The 22862-nt window shown below is 40.9% G+C and overlaps 1 protein-coding gene across 1 annotated transcript in view; it reads right to left on the bottom strand.

The window, feature by feature from the left end:
* ITGA8 (integrin subunit alpha 8) overlaps positions 1–21409 on the bottom strand; it is a gene marked incomplete at its 5' end in the record, with an annotated part of 124815 nt that extends 103406 nt beyond the window's left edge. The window contains 8 exons of the mRNA XM_082480019.1: positions 506–550; positions 1272–1397; positions 2369–2414; positions 3407–3468; positions 5740–5863; positions 9315–9415; positions 20750–20874; positions 21213–21409. Coding sequence (XP_082336145.1) covers positions 506–550; positions 1272–1397; positions 2369–2414; positions 3407–3468; positions 5740–5863; positions 9315–9415; positions 20750–20874; positions 21213–21409 — 826 coding nt within the window. The remainder of the gene's footprint in view (positions 1–505; positions 551–1271; positions 1398–2368; positions 2415–3406; positions 3469–5739; positions 5864–9314; positions 9416–20749; positions 20875–21212) is intronic.
* Positions 21410–22862: the final 1453 nt, after the last annotated feature.

Genomic DNA, 22862 nt, shown 5'->3' with positions numbered 1-22862 from the left:
AAAGTTATCTCCTAGCCTGGGCTGTGATGTTTATGTGGCACTCAGAAGTGTGCTTTCAGCATACACAGACATTGCCAAGCCACGTTGCATCTTGCCAGCCAGACGCTGAGCTCCAGCAACCTCTGTGCAGGCGAGTAATTTGAATACGAACTGAAAGACTGTACAGGACTTCACTGTTGGCTCCACTTGTTACTACTGGTCACCAAACTGGCTAAAGTGAGCCTGGATGACTCCAGCTACCATGCTGTGACAGCTCTAACTGCTGAACAGATGCACAGGCACAATACCTTAATCACAGATTCAGACTTTTGGGTTACTTAAATTCTGCTCTGTTATGCTATACCTTCTAAGGAAATACTTGCCTCTGAGAATGTTGGGTACAGATAGCTTAAATCTCACCAGTGTTTAAATTGTATAAAAGGTACATTTCTGCACAGAGACCCAAAATGAGGAATTTAATAGGTGCGTGGCCATATGGTTTCCATTCAAGTATATAGCTTCTTACCTTGTTCAGAATCCCCAGTAAATTCCCCAGCAGCCACTGAGTATCCTGTTTAAAGATAAATTACACGCAAAACGCTTGATAAACCATTTCTTTCAAAAATATGCAAGGACAATCAGATTTGCCTGTTCATCTGATCATCAGAATGCAAATTTTCTAACATTAGTATACTAAAACTGTGGAGAAAGGGAAAATTTTTTATCACATTATTATGAATAAATTACCTATAGTTCTGAATGTATAATAAATCTACCTCTTTTCTCAAAAAATGAGCTTCTAAATCATTAATACTTAATAATTTATTTGAAAAAACAGCTTGCTTACTTCAGTTGCATCTTTTAAATATCAGTGAGAATAAATTGGGTACTTGTGCAGTACTGTACAAAATACTGTAGATTGAATTTTCCTTTATCTATTAAAAAATAAAATAGTCTTTAATTACTTTAAACTCAATCCATCATCTTGGAATGAAAAATATATAAATGGGAAAATTTTGTATTTCTGCTTAATTATTTAAGATCAAATAATAAGAACCCAAATGAGCCATTGAAGATCTCAACCTTCCAACCTTGTTGCTATGCGTATTTTTAAGAATGTTCATAATCCTGTTGATGTAACTAGCAAACTACAGATTTGTGGTTGAGCTTAAGGCAAAACATGTTTAAATCCTCTCACAATTGGGACATTAGTAATTTAGGGCTTTTTTTCACATTCATATAAGACCCATGCTTTTAGAACATATTGCTAACTGACATAGAGCTCAGCTTACCCATGTAATTGTCGTCATATGAAGGTGGTGCCACTCCTGTTTGCTTCTCTCGTGCCAGTTTCCTCAGAATATCCTTGAAGGAGTAATTTGCAATGATATCCGCAATACTTGCAGTGATTACCTGACCTGGATTCAAACAACTTCATAAATGAAAGCAACATAAGGGAGAGCCAGTTTCTACAAAATAGAGCTAGCAGAAAATCAGAAGAGAGCTGAAGGGATAATATAGCACAGATGCAAAGAGTAGAAAACTCTCAATCTTTCTCCATTATTACCCTGAAAGTCTCAAGAGTACCCATAAATCAGAAAAACAAGACATTGAGACTCTATTGAACCACCACAAAAACATCTCCAGACCCATTTCAAGGTGCTGCTTCAAACTGAAGTCAAGCATTTTCAGGCTCAGCTACCTTTTGATGCTGTACAGTACAAATTTAGTAGACCAATGGAAGCAATTTCTCAATGGAGAATTCAAAGCTATTAGTTCCCTACCTAGTAGAACTTCCTCCTTTAATAGCAATGCAAAACCGGACATCAATGAGGCTGACAATGGGCAAGTTGGTAGGCAGAGTCTGGGAATGAGCTATATCACACATGTCAAGACAGGGTAAAGCAAAAATACCCGTTTAACCCTTTACCAAAACCACTTCAAGTTTTATCTACATGAGAAACTACCTCTTGGAAACTACAGTGACACCACAAATGGACTAAAAATATATGCAGATAGCAATAAAAGGTTGTGTTCAGAAACAAATAGTGACAAACATTTGCTGTACAAATATTAGCTATTTTAAAAATCGCAGTATTTCTAGGGAAGAAGTCACTTATTAATTAAATGACAAATGTGCTAAAATGCCAACATAAAAAGAATTATTTCTATTTGTCTTGCTTCCTATACAACCTACATCCTGAATTTTCCCTGTCTTATTTTTATGCTCCGTTGCTTGTTAAGCAATTCTTCTGACTTGTATTTGTTGAAAATAAGACCAGAGACTGGTTGTCTTAAACTGAAAAAACAATGGAAATCTAGAACAACATTTTCCACAGTACTTTCTGCTTCACTTTTTATATCAAGTCAACCAGCCAAATGAACATACCTTGCCAATAAAAACTACCGGGCCCGCCTACTATCAGGTCTCCGTTCTACAAAAAGCAGAATTGAATAAAATTACACAACAAAAGAACACAACAAAATTAAGCATATATGGGAAAAACAATTTAAATTTCCAAAAGAATATCAGAATCATGATAAAGGAGAGTAGGCCTGTTCAAGGGAAGGATGTAGGTGCATGGATGTGCAGGAAAACCCACAGATAAATAAAGTTAAGATCACCCTATGCATCTTCACTTGACTGAAAGCCATAATTTTTGTAGCAATAACACAGCATTCTAAAAATTGCTGATTATTTTTAACAAAACAAAGCCAGCATAAAAAAGGGTCTTCTCATTCAATGAAGCAGTAGTAATGCTTTATAGAGAAATATACTTTTGTCAACCCTACAATGAGGTCTTTACTCCTCAGCAATTAGTAATGTAAATACAGTGTAGCTGCAGAACACTGAAAACTATGGCAATGATCAAAATTATGTGAGGTCCTGGTACCGTAATATTGGCACACATAACAACAATAGTTGCAAAGTTTGTTCTTTGGCCCACAATATTGTTTCTGGACCCTCTTGGCAGCCCTTAAGCACTTTCACTTTCACCTCTACAAAAGAACAGTCTTAGTGAATGACTAGTGTGCCTCCAAAAGCATCCTGATACAAGCTATTTTAACTTTTAAAAACTAGCTGGTGCCTGCCCATTATTTCCTGAAAGTCAAGTCTCTGGAAAGCATCATAAGTGGGACACACTGAGATAGAAGCACTTTCAAATTTTCACCTATTTATCTATTAAGATAGGCTGAGCAGAGTCAGATTGGAATGTTACAAAGACATAAATAGGTGCTGATTGCAGTATTTATTTTATTAATGAAACCAGAAAGTTCAAAGCTTGCAAAGGAGGAAAGAACTTGCAACAACTTCATGAAACTTCCCATATGCAACAGCATGGGGATAATCACTGAGACAGTGCTTGAACACTGGCGATATACCAGAGTTACATTTGGTCAAAGTACTTCAGAAGCAGAATCTCACCTTGTAAAAATCTAAGCTGAAACCTGCTTGACAAAAGCCTTGTCCTTCTGGATCTGCATTGCCTGCAATTATGAAGGTAGAAGCATTTTATTGATTTCACAGTGCATGTGGATGACAGCTTACACACCCCTGGAGCTCTAAGGCTGTAAATGCAAACCTACCAAAATATGTGAAAAGATGTGTATTCTTTTTCAGAAGAGGCAGATCAAATCAAGACCTTCCACAGGACCCTCAACATGCAGCCCTCTTGTGAAGATTTTGAAAAATAGGACCAGTTACTTGGGACTTTCTCCTCTCACTGCCAAGGAAGGACCCTTGCAACAACTACCAGGGATTCAGTTTGAATTTGGCTGGAGATGCAAAAGCAAACAACTTACCAAGAAGTCAACAGTCACCACAGTCTGCTCTGCCATAAACACAAAAATAAGTGTTTACTAAGACATTCGCAAAAAATGTTGACATAGTGGATGGTTCAGTATAGGTCAATGTTCAGACAACATTCTTGTTATCTGTACTATGGCAAGGGAAAGGGACACATGTCCCTCACAAGGGCCAGCCCTTGAATTGGTATGAATTTGCTCAGTGACGAATGAAGTGTAACATAATTTTGGATGCATATTTGTACATGCAAAAACTTCTTTCCTGCTTCTGTCCATTTTTATTTCTAGTCTCTAAATCCTTATATAATTGTACAAAATGCATTAGCATGCATTTTAGGGCTTTTCTAAGAGCACTGGAGTGCTGGAAGTCTGCAGGATTGGGAAAATGAGAGCATGAATGGCCACTTTAACTCTCTTTTCAAGTGGCATAAGCCTTTGGCAAAGCCCCAGTGACGCAGACCTTACGGTCACCATTTCTTACAGATTCAGCTTCTTTCTGTACCTGTCCATTCAGGGACAAAAGAAAAGAAAGACCTGACAGCACAACTCAATTTAGAACTATGCTTCAATGTGAGAAAAGGAAAGCCACAGAGTAACACTGAATGTACATGCAAATATCTCACATTGCTGTAGGTGTGCAGATTTTCTGGTAGACCATGAAAAGCATTATTGGGCTACTTTATCACCCATCTGTCAGATGTCAGGAAAATCCAGCTACATGATATGATGCTGTCTCTAGACCTTCACAGGAAAGAGACCTTTTAATTATGTAAAGTAAGTGTCTGCTTCTTCTGTAAAATGCCTGTTATCTTCCTGGCAAAATAATCCATGAGAAACTCGAAGGTAGGAGCAGTTTGCAGTAAAGGAACAGTTAAAAGGTGTGTTTTGAAATTAGCCCATGTGCATACGGTAAGAATGCTAGCTGCAATAGCAGGGTCTGTATACAAGGGGTATCGTGACAAGGAACTACTTTCAGACTTCTCGTGTTATTGGCTAGCACATACAACTTGTAACAGCTACTCATCTCAGCTAAACTGAACAACATCATAGCTTTGCTGTGAGGGTTTACTTTGGAAGGGATAGGTAAGTCCATCGTATATGCTATCTTATACACATTACCTTTAGAAAAGTAACTGAAAGAACAAATCTGCAATCTGTGAGTGCAGGAACTGCCATACATCCAGCCCAGTTCAAATCTCAGTAAAGTTACTGGGTAATTCATATTGATTTTAATAATTTGGAGCACTAAGATAATGACAGTATTAATAATCATCATAAACACTTTGGCATAGGATGTTGGACAGGATGAACGACTGATTTAATCTAATGTGTGGTATTTTATGCAGACTTCTAGGTAACTGAACTTGGTTCTAAATATACATGCACTGTTTTTCCCTGTTTCCCAAGAAGTAAGGCCCGGAGATTGCTACCATATCCTCAGAACAGCACAGAAAAGAGTGTGGAACTGCAATGCTAATGTGCATAGCTTTCTTCCGTACTGGAAGTTGTTCATAAATGAGCTATTGTGGGTGATATTGGCATGAAGGGTGATATAGGCTTGTGTGTTTCTGTGAAGGGTCTGGTCTTCAGATGGTGATCCTGTGATGAGAGACTTATACTAAGCGTGAGCATAAGTAATTGGTTTAAAATGCTGTCTGGTTCTTATCTAGATCCATTTGCTACATTTTAAAGCCATTTAAATTGAACCAATTATATCTTATCACTATAACCATATAAGCTTAATTTACTTAATTTCTCCTCTTTCAATTATACAATAAAGCATCCAATTGCAGGCATACGATTTAATGTCAATTTTCCTTTAAAGCCTCATCCAATGCAATAATGTCACATACTAATGTTCATTCAACCAAGGCTGTATGAAGACTGAAAGGATGAAAACATTGAGTGCAATATCAATTCCTCCAACACAAGATTGTTCCTATTAATACTTACTGTTGCGGCAAGGTGAATATTCAGCATAGGCACTGAAGTTCTGAATTGCTACATAGCAGGTGCCAACGGGGTCCTTCTCAGGGCTATCTTTAAGGGTTCTCCAGTGATATAAGGGAGCACAAGCCTATCAAAACAGAAATGATGTCACACTTACCTTTCATACACTCATGCATCTGGCAAATGTAGTTTTTAACAGTATACAAGGATTCTCTCTGGTATTGCATCACTGATGTAGCAATGATCATAACATATTGACAGAAGAAAATGAAGGACCACTGCTTCTTATAATTTCATTATAATCTGAAAAACACAGTCTGATCTTTCACTTATAGCCCTTAGCAAGTAAAATCTGTCAGGGACTACAACTCACATTTAAGCATATGTTACAAATACCCTCTAAACCTGCTTCACAAGTAATATGTTTGCTCTATTACTGCTCACTGCACAGCACTTGATCCCATAGTTTAAGAAGTAGTTCACATACATGTGGCTGAAGACATTCCTACTTCTGTCCTGATATTTCTTAAGATAATGGCCATTGCAGTAGAACTGCTATGATTCTACGCAGCAGAGATTTTTCAGTGTTGTGTCATTCTGTGCATCACAATCATCAGATTGTCTGCCTTCTTATAAACCCCTGTTTTAAATCTTTGGAGAGATGACACAGCTATAATGCATTCAACAGTCTGTCAGTGAACAGGTTTTTGCTAACTAAATTTTGGCTAGTGAACTAATATTTAATCTTGTGTGTTATGGTGGCGGTGTTACTAACATGACAGTGCAGGGATAAAACACATAGAAGTTGTGCAGAAAGAGGGGCTATCTTTTTTGAAAGCAATTCAAATAATTGGAAAAATAGAAGTTAAGCTGTTGGATACGCAAGTCATTCTTCAGGGGTTCCTGTGCACTAAAACTGTTCAGTTGGCGGGGCGGGGGGGGGGGGGGGGAGACACTGCCTCTCCCTACGACTTTGTCTCTCTAAGATACAAACAAATCCTCCATTCATGTTCTACCTTGTCTTACTTTTCCAATCAGAAACCTGCCTACCTCTGGCAAGGCACTGTTATTATTCACATTACTGTATAAGCCTTAGTTCTGCAATCAGTTCCAGCTGGATAAACCATTGTACTACTCAGAGCTTACCACAAAATTCAGAGCTTCTGCAACGCTGGTTTAAGGACCAGGGACCCTAACATGCTCCTGCCTAAAAGACCTTACAGATTAAAAAATACCAGAGAGCAAAACCAGAGTGCAGCAAAGAGGAATATGTGTCCTTTGAGGGTGATTTTAGGTACATTTGACATCGAGCAAAACGGATTGAAACAAAAATTATATATAACATAAGTGTTAACCTAATGTAGTTTACTATCACAGAATCATAGAATAGTTTGGGTTGGAAGGGACCTTTAAAGGTCGTCTAGTCCACCTCTGCCCTGCAACGAACAGGGACATCTTCAACTAGATCAGGTTGCTCAGAGCCCCATCCAACCTGACCTTGAACGTTTCCAGGGATGGGAACACCTCTCTGTGAACCCTGTTGCAGTGGTTCACCACCCTCAGTGTAAAAAATTTCCTGCTTATACCTAATCTAAATCTACCCTCTTTTCATTTAAAACCATTACCCCTTGTCCTATCGCTACAGGCCCTGCTAAAAAGTTTGTCCCATCTTTCTTATAAGTCCCCTTTAAGTACTGAAAGGCTGCAATAAGGTCTCCCTGTAGCCTACTCTCCTCCAGGCTGAACAACCCCAAGTCTCTCAGCCTGTCTTCATAGGAGAGGTGCTCCAGCCCTCTGATCATCTTCGTGGCCCTCACTTGGACCCACTCCAACAGGTCCATGTCTTTCCTGTGCTGAGGGTTCTGGAGTTGTACTCCAGGTGGGATCTCACCAGAGCAGAGCAGAGGGGCAGAATAACCTCCCTCGACCTACTGCCACGCTTCTTTTGATGCAGCTCAGGATACGGCTGGCTTTCTGGACTGTGAGTGCACATTGTCAGCTCATGTCCAGTTTTTCATCCACCAGTACTCCTAAGTCCTTTTCAGCAGGGCTGCTCTCAATCCCTTCATCCCCGCAGCCTGTATTAATAGTGGGGATTGCCCCAACCCAGGTGCACTACTATCACATTTGTAGTTTTTAAAAAAAAAATTCTGACAGCTTGATTACATTTTCTTTTTCTCTCTTTTTGGTCTACAAAGCTTAACAGACAAGGTTTTCTAGCTTCAGTGTTCAACTTTTTGCCTGAAAAGTGTTGACTATATCTCTGTTTCAAAAAGCCTGAGAAGAGTTATCAGAAGCAAGACAAAGTTTGGTCAGTACAGACACAGCACATCAGTTGGTGATGAGGTTTTCTGCTCATTTGATTAAGATATAGCAAATGGTGGTAAAGGATGATTCTATTTCAGTTTGTGAACTGTTGTTTAGTAGAGTATATCGAATGAACAAAATTCAGCTATTTTTAGAATGTTTACATTGACAATTCAGAAAAGTGACATAATATTTATTCTTATAAATACTTTCTTCGTGTAATAAACTTCTAAATAGAAAGTGCATGTACAAAAGAGTGGTACATGAAGGCACTGGGTAGGAAGTTTGAGAGCTGTGATAACACTGACACAAGTGACAGAATTAACAGTATATGCTAGTTCTGTAACAGAATAGGGTGATGTTTTATTCAATACCTGTTTCATGTAAAAATCCTTTTCTAGGTTAACCACAAGGCATACTATTTAAGGGAAAGTATTTCCTTTTGATAGTTCTTCCATTACGACTCCTTCTTAAGTGATAATTGGAAGTTTTAAGCAAAGTCCAAGACACGAATTATCACCTTGCAATTGTATAAGCTAATAAAACAAATGACCAAACTAATTATTCTTATCACAATTATTTCAGCGACATTTTCAATGTAAACCTTAATGCGTAAATTGTAAATATAAAATGTCTGTGTATAAGCAACATCAGCACTACTTTACAAAGCAATAAAAGTACTTGCCCCCTGCTGGGGTCCTCTGTCAATATAGGTAAAACATTCAGTGAAACTGTAAAGCAGACATTGCACTTTGACAGCAATCTTGATTTGGAGCTTTTTTATCATGACTTTTTTGCAGCTGTTTTAACATGGCTATGATCTAACTGTTCAAAACAATGTAAATGTGACAAAAGAGGTTGGTGCTTTCTCTTACTAATTGATCTTCAGCACAGGTTCTTTGCTTCTATTACATTCTGCATTTAATATTCCAAATAAAGCTTCATAATACAAAACATTTCATAGCATATAGTTATCAGTTACTGTGTATCTCTAAAATATGTCCATTATCTGTTTAAAATAAATCATCATTCACTTCCATAACAATGTAACATTCTGCTATTTTCACGTGGCAATGGCATCATCTTAACTTGATTGGTTCAACCTGATTTTTCAGACGGCTTTCATTTTCTGAGTTATATACGTCATCTGTTTTATAATTCATGCATAATCATAGAGTTTTTTCCATAATCTACACAGAGAGCTATTAAAGATACGTATTTGAGAAAAATAAACATCATCTCCAAACGAATACCAAATGCATAAGACTTACCACAACTTTTTCTTTATGAGCTTTGACTGTTGCCCCAAACCACTGATTTGTCTTAAATTCAATAGGTTCCCTGGTGCCATTGACTTTAATTTTCCTGTTGTCTGACAAAGAAAGAAGCAGTATGTTAACAGCTTATTTTAAAAAGTATTACCTTGTGAATTGTGAACAGACTAATGGATATATTACATTGCATCCACTGACATTGTCCTACCAGCTTAATAGGAAATGGAAATTCTAGTATCGTTTAAGTTTTTTACTGGTCAGTGGATAACAATTTAAATTCACGTGTGAAAATTCAAGATAATTACACTTGAACTTCAGAAAAAAATACAAAGAACTAGAAGAAGAAACCCTCTGTTTCCCCCTGCAAAAATAGAAAAAAAGTTTATGTGGAATTTATGATGAAGAATGAATAAGAATCTACAAAAGTAGGTGAAAAGCCCTAAAAAGTTTTCTCATATGCGGTAGAAACTTTCCATGTAATACCCATGTTCCATAATTAGTTTTTGTCAAACAAATGACATTTCTCAGCATGCTTATTCAAAGACCAACACTACAGATAGCAAAGGACTTAGTTTTTAACAGAATTACATGTGTACACACTGTCACAAGAGACAGCTTCTTAATGTTGCTTTATATACACTCTTACAGATGTCGGCATAAGAGAAGCCATCTGGGCAAAGACTCAGGCCAATTATAATGCATTTCAGGTTTTAATAAAAAGCAGACATCCCTTCCTTTCACCCTTAGTTCTCTGAAGTAAACTGATTTCCCATATGTTCATGAGCTCTGCTCTTCCCTTACCAGTCATTCCTAATGAACTTCTCGATTTATACATAAGTAGGGCATTACTCCTTCCCACTCATATCTGCATTCCCTTATGTTTGTTTCTGGTTCTTATCAAGAGGGATTTCACAAGAATCAATCCTTTTTATTCACTCGAAGTGAAAATAAAACCATATACCGTCTACTTTGGAATGTAGAAAAAAATGTAATGTCAGATTATATTGCACGGTTTTACATATATTAAAAAAAAATGAAGAAAAATGTCACCTTTAAAAAGCCAACACTTCATGGGATTTGCCCAACAGGAATAAAGGAGATATCTGAATGCTTTCCTAGGATGTTGGATCACCAGCTACCTCAGCTTATGGTAGCCTCATAAATATTACAGAGATAAACTGATTAAGAAAGAAAAATGCATTATATTTGTTGAATAAGGGTACTCTATCTCTTTATTTTTCCAATAAACATGTAGGAAAGTTGAATGAGAATGAATCTGTGAAAGTCTGAAAGTCTCTGAGAAAACACCTTCCTTCATACAAATGCTTGGTTTTGTGTTGTACCAATTACAGGAGCTAGTACGGAAATCCATGCTTAGAGAGATAAGAGAGGTAAATTTCAGGAATATTTATATCTCAAAAATTCAGGAAGAACAATTTAAAATCACTCTAAAAATATTCATTTTTAAAATACATTTTATTTAAGTTAGGCCTAAACTTTAAGAGTGTGGGAGACAGCGACTTTGACACACGGCATTGTACGAGCTGCCAGCTTCTACCTAGTTGTTGCCAACACCACTTTTGATTATTTTTTCCAGTGAAGTCAGACTCTTTCAAACTTTAAAAGTTTCTTTTTTCTTTTTTAATGCTCCAGCAGATCTGAACATGATCAATGTCCACAGATGAGATCCTGATAGAAACAAAGCTTTTGAAGCTTCAAAATCAGCCACGGTCAGCTTACAGCAGCCAATGCTAGCCTGGCTCTGAGGATACTCATGACCGGTATGCTAACTTAAAAAGAGCTTACATTTTCAATCAAAACAGCACACTTGCCTACTGGCAAAGTATACTAAAATTTGAAAACAAGTTAGGTTTTGAAACCAGGACAACTGTTCGCAGGATTTAGAAAAAACATAGCTGGATTTATCAGTAAATCTGCAAGAACTGTAAACACACAACTACCCTGCTTAGTGGCATATGATGTAGTATGAATCCTTCATACTGTGGCATGGGATTTTCATTATAAATAACTAGTAAAATATCACAGACACGCAAATTAATAAAGAGCTTTTTTTCCCTAGATAAATCTCTTTCGACAGAAATTCTCTAATCACCTTGTTCAGGATCCTTGCTGGACCTATGGAATCATATTCCCAGTTTCTGAGGTTGTGCCTTAAAATACAATTTAATCTTTTCTACATAACAACTATTCAGTATTTCAGATTGCTGTGAACCAGCTACTGCTTACCCTAAAACTTTATCAAAATGAAGCTATATGCACAATTAACTTGTCTGAATCCACGTGGACAGTTACTGCTGTGCCCTGATTGTATTCAATTAGACAACAAGGCTCTGAATGAAACCACTGTAAATGTCCACTTCTGAGCTAGTCATCCACTTACAACTGAGGACATGATCTAGGGTGCAGTTCTTCCCCTCCTAAAGCAAATGTCTGACAAGGTCTGAAGAACCATGACCTAAAAGTACTTAATATTTTTTTTTTTTACCAACTGTAGATAGCTAGTTTAGACTAGACTCAGATAAAAACTATTTGTTTACTCGGATAAATCCCAATCCAGTTTAAAAAAAACCCAACAAACAAACACCAAAAAACAACAACATAAAGTTGTTATTTCTGTCTTTGGTACATCTCTCAAAACTGTGTTATCTAAGCATTTCAAGAAATAACACATCTGTATCCTGCCAACACCCTTATATGACAGGGAAATATCTCTCTTTGTGTTATTTATGGGGATCTGATGACCACAGGCTATGGCTATACTGTACGTTACCCACAGGCTAAGCTATATTTCTGTGAGCGGCAAAAACTTGGCTTGAATTCAGGCTGCATTCAAATGTCATCTTCTCTTCTAGAAGAGAATGCCTGGCCCCTTTTAGGAAGGAGTCCAGGCTATCTTGTATCACAATACGTGACACTAGTGCAAGGATAGCTAGAATACAAGGCAGCAGCTGGGCTGGGCACACAACGCCTGAGCCTGTCCACAGACCGGTCCAGGGAACGCCTGAGTACCAGCTGGATTGCTTCAGAGCCAGCCCAGGAGCTGTTCCAGATGGTCAACAGTCTGGATGACTTGCAAATTTGGCTTGAAACTCAGCCCTAGAGTCATTCTTAATTGTACTGCCTAAGACTGTATTGCAAACTAAGGCCCAGACAACCAGGGATATGCAAAGAACAGAGAGATGTATAAGTACAAATCCAGGTGCAAGGACACCCTTACACTGCATTTCAGCAACCCCAAAGCATCTAGTTTTCTACTGCAGGAGCCAAGACTCCTATGCATTGGTACTGCCCCACAACCCAGCTTCAGAAGCAACTCTGGAGATGGTGAAACATGATTCTCAAAATCAGTGTTCCTTAACTCAGTCTTTTAGACTTGAGGTACCTAGGGGCTACAAAAGGGAAAAAGGCCCCTTAAATTGCCAAAGCAGTAGCTGGACAAGCAGAAAAGTTTGAATCCAGACAGTAAAATGCAAACCTATGTAAGAAAAACAGCGTAGAGATTCATTGTTAGGAATTAAAGTTTGAACCTGGAGCAAGTGTTAATGCAAATCCATTATTTGCACACATTAGACTAAATTTGGCGCTTTCTACGGGGATTGGTCTCCTCTCAGTCCCTGAGTCAGCACATTATAAACTAACACACATGAATCAAACATTACTCCTACAAATATTTCTTTGTTGTAGTAATCAGGGTCTGCATAAGAAACAGATGTATTTGCAAACACTGATAGTGGCTCATTGTGATTCATTCAGCTCCCCTTACATGGAGACAACACCTGGGATGCTATATACAGTTTTTATACACCAGTACAAGACTTGCAGGTGTTTGACCAGAAGAAGAGAAAGCAAAGGAGGATCTATTTGCCCTTCATCCAGTGTTCAATAGGTAAAGAGAAGAGAGAGCCAAACTCCCATTTGAGGTACACAGCAAAAGGAAAAAAGGCAAAAGAAACAAGTTACAGCAAGGGAGTTTCTGATTAGATATAAAGAAAATACTCTTCACAGTGAGGGTGATTAAGCACTGGAACAGATTGCCAGAGAGGCTGTGGCATCTCCATCCTTGGGTAGTCTCAGAACTTGGCTACACAAGGCTCTGAGCAACATAATTTAACTTTGAAATCAGCCCTGCTGCATCATTAAGGTCCTGCCTTACAGGAGGGAAGAGAGAGGGAAGCATTCATACTGGCATACATGGTCCCATATTCTAGAAGTGAGGGAAGAGAGGGGATCTTGTCAACCTATCACCATGGCAGAGTGATATTTTTTTGGTATCACTACCAATATCACCCATTACTAAGCAAAGGTAAGTCAGTAACATTCACAGGGTCATTGATATTACACCCTCAGCAGACAGACAGAATACAAATGCAAAGCTAAAGACTATGATCTAGGGAACCATGTTAAGCAACTGCCTTCTACATTAATGCTGGGGTAAAAAAGGACTCCGTAGTGTTTAGAGACCGTAAGGACATGCAAAACCCTTGCATGACAAGAAGAGTTGCTTCTATTTTTAGATTTATCTGATTCTGCAAACATCTATTTAATTTCTGGGTTTTATTGTGCCTTAGATGCTATTCATATGAGTTATTTTAATTTAATAGATCGTATCTAGTGAGCTTTATTTGGACGTTCATTCCATGAATCAAGAAAAAAAAAATCATCAAACCAATAGGATTTTTTCCCTAAGTACAATCTGATCAAAAACAAATTAAGACCTTAGGGTTTGAACTAACATAGCTATGGGTATTTTTTCCCTTCTTTAGATAAGGCTGAGACTTATAAAAGAAACCCATGAGGGTCTACTATAAATCAGAATGCTACAAGTGAACCATGAGGCTTCAGATAAGGTCTTACTGGCGTAGTGGACTGAAATGTGTCAACATTTAAAAGTACAACAAAGTTCTCCCTCAGCACTTTCTCTTGAGATGCAAATTCTGTTTTATAACAGGATTCTAAGTTTTCCCTAGAATCTTACCATCTTTATAGCTAATGATTTTTTCATGTAACTAAACCTCTCGAGTCCCACAATACATCCTTTCCTTATACAGTACCTGGGTTCTGTTACAATCAGCTCAACTGCTGGCCAGATTAGCTCATGTTTTTTATCAACTGTATGCTTGGCCAGAACTGATCTACATCCCCCTCCTCTCTTCCTCTTCAGAGGCTGTTCAAATTTTCTCCAGCTAGTTTAGAAAAATATAATCTGTTTTACTAAAACTGGTAAAGTTAACTGATAGCAAAGACAACACCCCAGTGAGTTCTAGAGACTTAGGGGAAGTGGTATCTAAAATTCTGCCTTTAGGAGCTAATTTAAAACATAAGAATTTGTTGCAGTCTGTTAAGTATTACAATTAAAAGTGACCATTATAATGAGTTTCTGAAATATGAACTATTAGCTTTTTACCAGATTTCAAATGCAATAGTGCACTTCAGGGGACATTTAAGTTTGCTTCTGGCTGCAAGATGCTCTGAGTGGTTCAGAAGTTCCGCAGCTAATCAAGTGGGGAGAAAGTTTTCTTCATATTGCTCTCCTGCTACCTCTCCTGGCAGCGGAATGGAAGAGCACCCAGCTTAAACACAAGGACTTGGTAATTCTACCCTAATGCTAAAGCAGAAATAGTCATTGTAAACCTCATTTCATAATGGAGAAACTGAAAAGGAGAAGTTAGCTTTGTGCAGGTAAGAGAGGAAAGACAGACCACAAGTCTTTAATATAATGCCAATGCTTGTTCCTCTGTCCTCTCATTGAGTTTCAAAGAGTATCACAGCCTTACACTGCAATGCAACAGGACAGCTTTACAGAGCCGGGAAACAAGGGAGAAGAGTCTCTGCCCTTCAGTCCGTATCTCCTGGAGTAAGGGGATACTAAAAGCCCTTCCATTATACTTTATCTCAGTTCCCTGCTGCAACGGAGCAGGTTAAAGCACCAGTTGTGCTCGCAGTGGCAGTGCTTTCAGCTTCTTCCCAGAGTCTTGGCCCCGGCACCCGGATTTTGGGAGCTTTAAAGAACTGCAAACATGAGACTGCAGAGTCAGTACTGTATCAACAGCAGGAAACATAGAGAGTTCCTGCTAAAGCCCCTTCTTGGCTGGAGGCCATATCACTGGCCAATCCATATGGGAATGTCTGGTTACATGACTTGCTTAAGGATGGGCCAACCCAATCCTACAGCATGTCAAAATTTCATCCTCCCTCCCTCCTCTGACCCTCTGTCCCTTGTTAGGAACAATATTTCATCAATAGGATTAATTATTGATGTTAGTTTGCAAGTAAATCTCATTGCTTTGGAAATCTCTGGATTAGCTACTATGAAGAACAGAGACAGGTGACCTGAGAAATGAGTAACAATCTGAGAGAATTGCCTGTAGAACAATTTCAATTAGGCGGTATGACTTTTAGGAATGGGCTGCAGGTACTCCTGCACCTCCATTACCTCTAACTAAGCCATCTTCTCAGCAGAGTAGTTTAGCCCACACACATTTCCACATTAACACAAGTTATGCAGCTGCTCATAGCACTCAGACCAGCTTGGGCATCCTAACATATGCACAGTGCCACAGAGATGATTTCAGAAGTAGTCTTGGTTTTGAGTATCAGTGCTAGTAGTAAGGAACCCAGTCTCTGTTTGACAGCTAGAGTCACAGAAGTAATGACACGTTTTTTTATAGGTGTTTTCATATCTTTCACTGGGAAATGAGTGAATTTGAGCGTTCCTGTTGGGTATACATCAGTAATCAATGCAATGTCTAGTCTCTCATGTGATCTTCGTTTCTGAGAAAAAAGGAGTGAGAGAGTTTCACAATCCATAAGGATTTGTCTTTCTGTCATTTAAAGCTTACATGACACAAAGAATAGGGATTAGTCCTGAGTGTCACAGTCTGTGTAGTGGCCGGGAAGTTAGCTACACCTTGCCAGTGACTCTGAGTGCAGCCCTTGCAGTGTCAGATCTCTGATCCGCTGGGGAACATAGCAGTTGTTTTACACCAGCGTCAGACTGTCAGGTCCATTTAGGCTTAGCACTTGTATTGTCCCTTCAGGACTCTATGGCATGCAGAATTTTTAAACTAAAACTTTAGTTATTTTAAAAATATAAAGTTATCATTCACAGAGAAAATCAAAACTCTACAACTAAACAGCCTTTACAGGACAAAGACCATCCTATCTCAGCACTTACCATCATAATATGAACCTAAGTAGGCCTAAGTTTTTCACTAAGGTGTCTGTCGCTTACTTGGTTGCCTTAAACCACTTTTTGAACAAGTGCCCCCTCTATCTAAGGCAATATATAAGGTAATATATACTGTACAAACTCAACACATTCCTTTTTTCATCCTTCCCTTCCTTGACTCACGAGAATTTTCTTGTTCATGATTGCATCTTAAAAAGCCTTAAATGCTTGTTGAAAGAGATTTTGTACCTTTTTAGTTGGTTATACCTTACAGCCAAATAACAAGGCATATCTATTTATTCATTCAGTAAACATCGCAATATCTGTAAAACACAGGATAACTCTAAATTAGTACAAAGCGACTCCACACTTATAACATCATGATATTTGAAAATGTCCAGAATCTTGACTGAAGCTATCACAGAATAGTAGTCAATGTCCTCACCGTTTTCATGTAGCAAGACCGAGATATTAATAGTGTTAATACAAATAACATCGAACCATTTGCAAATGAAGGAACTCTTCCTGAAATTAGGTCTCCTCTTCGTGGAAACCATGAAGTAATCTGTACAGTTACACATGAGTCTTATCAATTAGGTGCCCACTTACACACTTATTTGTGGCAGTAAAAGTCCAAATAACATCGAAGTGCACTATTTGTTCCCTCCTCAACAACAGAACATAACTTGTATTGAATGCAAAATACCTGAGCTTCATTTGTGTACCCAGCCCTCAGAAATGGAAGACATGAGCCCTCATGCTCACATGTAATTTAAGCCAGTGGTTTTCAATCACTCAGATTTGTTGATCTCTTGGATTTTTACGTTATAGTGGAAATTCGTGAGACCCCACCTGGAGTACTGCATCCAGTACTGCATCTGGAGTCCCCAACTTAAGAAGGACATGGAGCTGCTGGAGCAGGTCCAAAGGAGGGCCTCAAGGGCTGGAGCACCTCTCCTATGAGGAGAGGCTGAAAGAGTGGGGGCTGTTCAGCCTGGAGAAGAGAAGGCTCCGAGGAGATCTTATTGTGGCCTTCCAGTACCTAAAGGGGGCCTACAGGAGAGCTGGGGAAGGACTTTTTACTAGGGCATGTAGCGATAAGACGAGGGGGAATGGCTTCAAACTGGAAGAGGGCAGGTTCAGATTGAACATTAGGAAGAAGTTTTTCACCTTGAGGGTGGTAAGGCACTGGAACAGGTTGCCCAGAGAAGTTGTTGAGGCCCCATCCCTGGAGGTGTTCAAGGCCAGGCTGGACGTGGCCTTGGGCAACCTGGTCTAGAGGGAGGTGTCCCTGCCTATGGCAGGGGGGTTGGAACTCGCTGATCTTCAAGGTCCTTTCCAACCTAAACCATTCTATAATTCTATGATTCTATGAAATTTCACAGTTTCTGTGACCTGCAGCAATTTCACATATCTAACTCGGGACACAGTATATGTGAATCTGCTTTTCTTTTACAAATTCTTTAGAATTTAGAAGTACTCCATTGAACTCCTGTGGCTGAAAAATACTGATTTATTAAATTCTTTATCTATTTGTTGGCTCACACTGCCTTTTAAGTGTTACATTATACTCTCCCTTTCTTTCTAGTTCCACTCAATTTTTACTTATGATCTTAATTAAAAAATGCTTTCAATTATTCAGCAGTTTTGTTTCTTTTATTGTGCTTAGTGAATCTAACTGAAAGAGATTAAATTATTCGATTAGAGTCAAGAAAAAGTACTTAAAAAGGGAAGCTTTGTATAAAAATGCATCAAAATGAAATCTTCCAGCTCTGAAGCAGCCTCTATAGTTTTTCTGTTTTATTTCAGAAAACATTCCCAAAGCTTTCCAAGACTTTCAAAAATCTCCTATGAGGCATGAAGCATTAATCTTTAAAATTAAAGCTGCTAAAGCTGAATTTGCAGTCTTCTAACAATTATTGGGTGGTTTTGTTTTGGGAGAAAGGATAATCTTGTGGTTAACACACTGAAGGAAGAAGAAAAAATCCCAAGTCAGTTCCCAGTATCATCACCAACGTCCTGTATGATCTTTGACAACCCAGGCTGACTGTTTATCAGAATAAATGTAAAAATAGGAATATTAATATAAAATGGGAACAGCAGCATTTCTGAGGGATGTTGTAGGGAGAAGGCACAGTAAGTACAAAGTGCCTGTACAAGAAAGAGCCATAAACTGAAAATACCTCTCAAATTAACTGAGGACTATCTAGGTCCCACTAGGCATACAATGGCCAAAAAGGCTTCAAAAGGAACTGTGTATAACAGATTATTTGAAATAGTATCATCTAGGCTAGAGCTCATGTGGACTGCTCTGCTTGGGGGAATAGCGGAAGAGATGGAAAACTCGCTCCTGTAAATAGCATATTTTGGAGAGGAAAAACTGACATGAAATATACATCCATACTTCAGCAAAAAGAGTCATCTAAGGCGCATTGGATACGGCCTTTACATTGCTGGCAGTAAAGAATGTGTGTTGGTACAAGCTATGCAAACCTTCCCGGGGTCCCTGTCTATGAAGGCAGCTGGCTATTGCTGAATTGTTCAAAATGACACCTTTACCGCCCTTAGACAGCTAATGATAACACCGCTAAACCTGCCTTTACTGTAGTCCCTCCTCCAAGCGCAGTACATTTATATCTACACTACGGGCTCTCTCTGGCTTAATTTCAGCTGTCTACAGGTCAGGCACCTACCCAGAGTACACAACTGTGCTGCGTGATACAGTCCAAAGCCTTGTTGATATACTTACTCATCAGCCTGCGTTTGTGCCTTTATTTGAAACTTAGTATCTGCAAAAGGACATCTCTGCCAAAAGCATGGAGTGGTCCCCACTCTCTTTAGTCAACTTTTCCGGAGTTTCCCACAGGAAAGCCAGATGTCCTTCTAGGTTTCATCACTAGGTTTTCATTATTTTTTCAAAACGTCCCTTTAAAATGTGGTGGAATTTTCATTTGGCCTGTAAGATTTCTATTCAAACCTGAAATTAATTTGCATAGATAATATATTCCACTTCTGGTACCTGAACTATCTAATAATAAGATGGAAATACAGGAATATTTCCTAAACTGGTTTTATTTTAAAGATGTCCACTCAGGGCATATTGCAATAAAAATATTGTATGCATACTGGCTATGTCTGTACATTCACATTTATATATAACCATATGCTGTACACACATTACATGCCCAAGTAGCCACATACACATACAGGAGCTATCTCTTACTCGGTTTTGAAGAACGGCCAGCATGATGAGAGAGTCATCCGGAATAGAGTTCCCAGACACTAACATAGTAATAGGATGTGTGGGTGGCTGGAGCTGGAAGGCATAAAGAACTGCCCTGCTTACTTGCTATGTTTCAGTAAACTCTTCTAATTTTTTTTGTGCTCTCAGAAAAAAAAACGGAATTGTATTGTGTTTTCATTTAAATAGACCACAAATGTTAAGATTAAATATAACCTAAAGAATCATAACTTTTGCTTAATGATTAAACTGTCAAAGTCTGCCTAAAGGAATCAGTTTTAAAGTCCCTGCAAACACTACGTTTAAATTATTTTCAAGACCTATAAAGAGACAACAGAAAACATAAACAGCCTGAACTGTTTAAAACGTGTGTTCCCTCTAATTAAATAAGAAACATCTGTCTTGGGATTCTGGAAGTGGATATAATCTATCCACATTGTGCCTAAATCAGTTTGCATCTAGCTTCCAATATTCTGAAATAAAATTCTTGCTTTCTGAAAAGAATTAAATAAGCATGCCACATGAGGTACTTCATCCATCTGAACAGACAGAGAACCCCTTGCTGAAAATAACAGCAAAGACTAGCAATCCCATGATTTCCAGAGTTCAGAGAAGCGTGAGACATGGGTTTGGGGGTTTTGCCTTCTGAGCACTCAAAAAAAAACCCCACCAACCAACCAACAACCCCAACCCAAACCAAACCACCCTATTTTCAAAATGAGGAATCTGCCAGAAACACCTTTCATTGAAGCACTAAGATGAACTATGCACACAGATACTGGAAGTCATACTTCTGTTATTTCTCTGGGGACCATTAAACGCTTGCCTACACGCGCACATGCACACAGACGCCCAGAAGGGCGATTTCTCCAACGAACTGCAGACACCCAGACCAAAGCGACACAATGAAAGCGAGCGCGGAAGCCACTCGTGCCGAAGTGGGACCTGAGCACAGCAAAGCAACACACCCAACGCTGCGCGACGCGATGCAGATTTACTTACTGGTATTATCGAAGGGTATCTGCCTGCACTGGGTGGCGGGCCAGGCGCAGTAGTACACCGCTCCTCCTTCCACTATGTCTGGCTGCGTGGTGTTGGCTTTGGGAGCTCCCACCAAGACACTGACACTGCGAAACACACCGGGAAGTCACCGGGGCGCTGGGGGCGCTGGGGACCGACGGCGGCGGCCCCGGCACGGCGGCCCAGGCGCTGTCACCCCGGCCACCGGCCCGAGGGCGGCCGGCGGGACGCCGCTGTTTGCCCGCCGCCTTCCCCAACGCCTCCCCCAAGCCCGTCGGCGTGTCCGTCCGTCCATCCGTCCTCCCCCCCCTCCAGCCCCGGCCAGGCAGGAGGGACGGCCCGGCGGCGCTCGCTCGGGCACAGCCCGGACCCCACCGCCCCTCGGGGCCGCGGGCGCCGCGCTGAGGGGAGCGGCCCGCCCAGACCGCCCGGCGGCGGCACTCACGTGCTGGGGTCGGGGATGTAGAAGTCCACCGAGTACCCGAAGTAGCTGCCCGGGGGACCGCTGTACACCGTCAGCTTCTCCTCGTCCAGGTTGAAAGCCACCAGCACCGGCGCCCAGAGCAGCGCTGACAGGAGGAGCAGCGGGCACGGCCGCTGCCGGCGGCGGGCGCGGCCGGTCCCGCGGCTGAGGCGCAGCATCCTCGCCCCTTCCGCGGACGGCTCCCGCTGGTAGAGCGGAGCGCAGCGGAGCGGCGGCCGTGCGGTGCCGCGGCGGTCTGGCTGCTGCCGTGCGCTGTCGGCGGCGGCGGGGCGGGGGTCTGGCGGGGGAGGCTCGGCCCCGCTCACCCCACCGGCGGCCGCGGGGCCAGCCGCGCTCCGTCGCCCCCTGGCGGCCCGCGCTCGGCGCCCGCGGCTGTCGTCTGTCCCACCGTGAGGCGCGGAGCCGCCGTGAGGCTCCCGCCGTGAGCGCCGTGGCTCGGGGAGGGGGGAAGCCTTTCCTCTGCAAGGCAGCCCGGGGGACCCCCACGCCACCAGCCGTGCGTGGGGCCGGCGTGGGGCAGGGCAGGGCGAGGCGCTGGTGTGGGGCCGCCTCACCCGCGCCTCCCCTCGCTGAGGGAGTAGCCCCGCTGAGGCAGAAGCCGTCCCGCCGACGCCGGCGGAGGTGTCGGCACCGCGGCCCGCCTCCGCACGACGCCTGCGGTGTTGTTTGCGGGAGAGGACGGTGCTCACAGCGCTGTGGCCATCGGGGACACGGAGCACGGAGGGAAGAAGCGCCGCTCCCAGCCGGCCTCTGCTGCAGGCCTCATCCCCCAGCGCGGGGAGCAGCACTGGGGCCTGGGCAAGGTTTCTCCATCCTGGCTAAACAGGGTGGTCGGGGATGGTTTTACCGCACTAACCAGGCCATGTCTGTGGAAACTCCTTTGTCTTACTAAGAAATTCCACCGGTGAGGCTGGGAAAATCGTAGGCTAACTGTGACAGCCCCTTAACTCTGCCCAGCAGAGTTACCGGATGGCTACGTTTGGACAGTCCTGTTCACAAGGGAAAACGGCAGAGTTGAGGCTGGTGGTTTCTACCTGAATTTCTCTCGACTTCAGGCATTTTCAAGAGTTTGAACTGAAGAGTCTGATGCTTGAAAATGGCTCTTAGGAAACTAAAGTACATGGAAAAAGAAAAAAAAAAAAACAAAAACCCAAACCAAAACATCAGACCTTCATCAGATTGCTATGTGACTGCCAGCATGGCTATTAAAAAAAAAAAAAAAAAAAAACAACAAAACAAAAAACCAACAACAAAAAAACAGCAACCAAAACCCCCTTCTGACCACAGGGAAGATGTAAACCCAACCACACAGTTCCAAACACATTAGGAAATGCATTCCTCTGTAAGTTGCTCTGCAAGTGATTGCATGGCTGCATAAAGTTTTAATATGCTGAAGGGGGCACCTTACACTCGTGGGAAGGAGAGCATTGCTATAGGATTTACCTCAGCTCCATGCAGGTGCAGGTGTTGTGCCTCTTTTCCCACAGAAATGAACAATACTACCTTATTGCATGTGGCATTGAATGGAGCTTTTAGAAAGCTCCTCTTATAATTTCTTCATAAAAGTAATCAAAAACAGCGAGGCTGTATAACTCCTGTCTTGAATTGTTT

This window comes from Vanellus vanellus (assembly GCF_965231255.1).
Source record: "Vanellus vanellus genome assembly, chromosome: 2".
NCBI classification, from domain to species: Eukaryota; Metazoa; Chordata; class Aves; order Charadriiformes; family Charadriidae; genus Vanellus; species Vanellus vanellus.
This window is presented reverse-complemented; position numbering and strand designations above follow the sequence as displayed.